Consider the following 3,481-nt stretch of genomic DNA (forward strand, 5'->3'; position numbering starts at 1 on the left):
AAAAAAAAAAAAAGAAAAAAATATCTGAGACTATTTGTGCTTCAAAATAAATAATAGCAATAGATGGCTAAACACAGTGGCTCATGCCTGTAATCCCAGCACTTAGGGAGGCCGTGGAGGGAGGATTGCTTGAACCCAAGTGTTTGAGACTGACCTAGGCAACATAATGAGACTGCATCTCTACAAAAACAAAAAATTAGCCAGGTGTGGTGGTACATGCCTGTATTCCCAGCTACTTGGGACGCTAAGGCAGGAGATTCACCTGAGCCCAGGAGTTTGAGGCTGTGGTGAGCTGTGATCATGCCACTGCACTCTAACCTGGGTGATAGAGTGAGACTACCACACACACACACACACACAAGACAAACAAAAAGAAAAAACCCTAGCAATAGATTGTACCCCACAGAATAAGATAGAAACCCAGGAACCATGTTAATATAAAGAAACAAATCGTGGAGACAGGACAGCTCTTCCCTATAGTAAGATGCCAACCAATACATGCAGAAGACATGATAGGGTTAGAAAAATCACCATCTGGGAATTACTCAAACAATGACAGATTTGGGAGGAAATCATTAATAGATTCTCAAACTAGTGGGCAAAACTGATTACCGTGGCTCACACCTGTAATCCCAGCGCTTTGGGAGGTGGAGGCAAGAGGATTGCCTGAGCCCAGAGGTTCGAGACCAGCCTGGGCAACTTGTCGAGACCTCAGCCCTACAATTAAAAAAAAATTTCCTGGGCGTGGTGGTGTGTGCTTGTATTTCCAGCTACTTGGGAAGCTGAGGCAGAAGGATCACCTGAGCACAGCTGGTGAGGCTGCAGTGACCATGAGCGTGGGACCACACTCCAGCAACAGAGTGAGACTTAGACTCAAAAAAGAAAAAGAAAAATAAAACTAGTGGGTGAAAGTCTGAAGAAACAGTATATTTACATAGTCTTGGTGAATCTCCCCAAGCATACTATTACAAGGGAAAAAAGGCAACTTTACAGTGGAGAAAACTATCTTACTCCACCTTAACCAAATGATCAAAGCTAATATCACTAGTAATGGGATAAACCGACATCATGTGCTTCCTGATGCCATGCACTGAGGACACAACATCACTTCTGTGGTATTCTTGCCCAAAATGCATGACCTGGACACCTGAAACCCGACAGAAGCACATTCTAGAAAAGGACTTTACTCTCCAAAAATGTAACAGTCATGTCATCTACAATATTTATCTTAGAAAAAAACCTCAATGTTCATGAAACACAAAAATAAGCCTGAAGAATCGTTCCAGGCTAAAGACTAAAGAAACATGACACCTAAACGCATGTCACAATCCTGGGTTGGATCCTGAACCAGAAAAAAAATATTTGTTTGTTACAAAGGACATCACTGGGACAACTGGTAGACCTTGAGTGGCTGTGTGAATGAGAAAACTGGGCTGTCGCGGTGTCGCTTGCTTGACTTTAACAGCAATTGTGGTAAGGGCACATCCTGGCTTTGATTCAAAAAACACACACTGAAGTATTTAGGGGTAAATGGGCATTGTGCCTGCAACTTACTCCTAAATAGTCAAAAAAATTAAAGACCCACACACATATATTTGTATTTGTGTGTGTGTGTAAAAGAGGTGCAGTGGCTCACGCCTATAATCCCAGCACTTTGGGAGGCCGAGGTGAGAGGACTGCCTGAGGCCACAGGTTCGACACCAGTCTGGGCAACTTGGCAAGACCTCATCTCCACATGAAGTCAAAAAATTAGCCAGGCATGGCGGCACATGCCTGTAGTTCCAGCTACTTGGAAGGCTGAGGCAGAAGGATCGCCAGAGCCCAGCAGGTCGAGGCTGCGGTGGCCGGGAGCGGCCACTGCACTTCAGTCTGGGTGACAGAGTGAGACTCCAACTCAAAAAAAAAAGTCAATGTATGGGAAATTGGGGTGAGATACAAGAATTTTTGTATTTTTTTTTTTATGGATATCCTCTGATAGATGCCCTCTGATGGATGTCCAATTTTTACAACTTCTTTGTGAGCTTGAATCTAAAATTATGTCAAAATAAAAAGTTGCAATAGTTTACTTTTAATAGTTAAAATTTTAAAATAAAAGTGTAAAATGAAAATGTTCCCCCAGCAGCACCATGGAATTGACTACAGGGAGCAGGGTGGAAGAAGGGACACCTGGACAGAGAACCCTGGGGTATCTTGGGATACCCTCTCCCCTTCAGAAATCCCCCCTCCTAGGTCTTTTTGTCCCTCTTCCCACAACTGTACCTGGGGGACCCAAGCAGGCGGAAGGTGAGGGTGGGGTCTCTCAGCTCCTGCAGCAGCTGCGGAAAGAGCATGTGCGCATCAGTGCCCAGAACACCCCTCTCACCTCCCCGCAAACAGGACGCCCTCAAAGAGACAAGAGAGGCCTCTGAAGGTCTAGCTTCAGGCCAGGCATGGTGGTTCACACCTGTAACCTGAGCACTTTAGGAGGCTGAGATGGGAGGATCGCTTGAGGCTAGGAGTTCAAGACCAGCCTGGGGAACATAGTGAGACCTTGTCTCTATTAAAAAAAAGAAAAAGAGGCCGGGCTCGGTGGCTCAGACTGTAATCCTGTTTTTTTTTGGGAGCCCGCGGGTTCGAGACCCGCCTGGGCAACTTGGCGAAGACCTCATCTCTACAATAAATCAAAAAAAGTAGTCAGATGTGGTAGCACATGCCTGTAGTTCCAGCTACTTGGAAGGCTGAGGCAGAAGGATCGCCGGAGCCCAGCAGGTCGAGGCTACAGTGGCTGGGAGCAGCCACTGCACTCCAATCTGGGTGACAGAGTGAGACTCCAACTCAGAAAAACAAACAAACAAAGATGTGTTCTCACAGTTCTGGAGCCCAGAAGTGTGAAATCACTATCACTAGGGCAAAAATAAGGTTGAGAGGGCTGTACTCCCTTTGGAGGCTCCTGAGGAGATTTTGTTTTCTGCCTCTTTGAGCTTCTGTTGGCTGCCAGCATTCTTTGGCTGGAGGTTGCATCACTTCAACCGTTGCCTCTATGGTCACATTGCTTTTCTCTTCTTCTGACTGTATTAAATTTCCATCTGCCTTTATTTTATAAGGATATATGGTTTCCTTTAGGGCTCACTCTAATAATCTGGGATAATTTCCCCATCTCAGGGTCTTTAATCCATCCAGAGGTCATTTTTTAAAATATGGTGACGTTTACAGGGTCCAGAGATTAGGACCTGATCTCTTTGGGTGGCCATTAGTCAGTCTACTACAGTCATAAGTACTTATTAAATGTTGGTACCTAACTTCTTAATAAATGGGACTGCTGAGTATTTCTTTTGGCCTATGAATGATATAAGAAGGGCTTGATGACTCTAGAAACTTTGGGAACCTCTGCGTTGTTAGAAGGATATTTCAATAATCCAGGCAGGAAATGATGAGGGCTTGACTATGTGAAAATGGAGAAATGTGTTAGAAGTAGAAGGTTCTTGTTGCAATTTGAAGGTAA

The 3,481-nt window shown here is 44.7% G+C and overlaps 1 protein-coding gene across 1 annotated transcript in view; it reads right to left on the reverse strand.

The window, feature by feature from the left end:
* MAP4K1 (mitogen-activated protein kinase kinase kinase kinase 1) overlaps positions 1-3,481 on the reverse strand; it is a 22,629-nt gene that overhangs the window by 1,192 nt on the left and 17,956 nt on the right. The window contains exon 30 of the mRNA XM_008074035.2: positions 2,260-2,315. Within this exon, the coding sequence (XP_008072226.1) occupies positions 2,260-2,315 (56 nt within the window). The remainder of the gene's footprint in view (positions 1-2,259; positions 2,316-3,481) is intronic.

This window comes from Carlito syrichta, unplaced genomic scaffold, assembly GCF_000164805.1.
Source record: "Carlito syrichta isolate Samal-C Ts95f unplaced genomic scaffold, Tarsius_syrichta-2.0.1 Scaffold316280, whole genome shotgun sequence".
Lineage (NCBI taxonomy): Eukaryota > Metazoa > Chordata > Mammalia > Primates > Tarsiidae > Carlito > Carlito syrichta.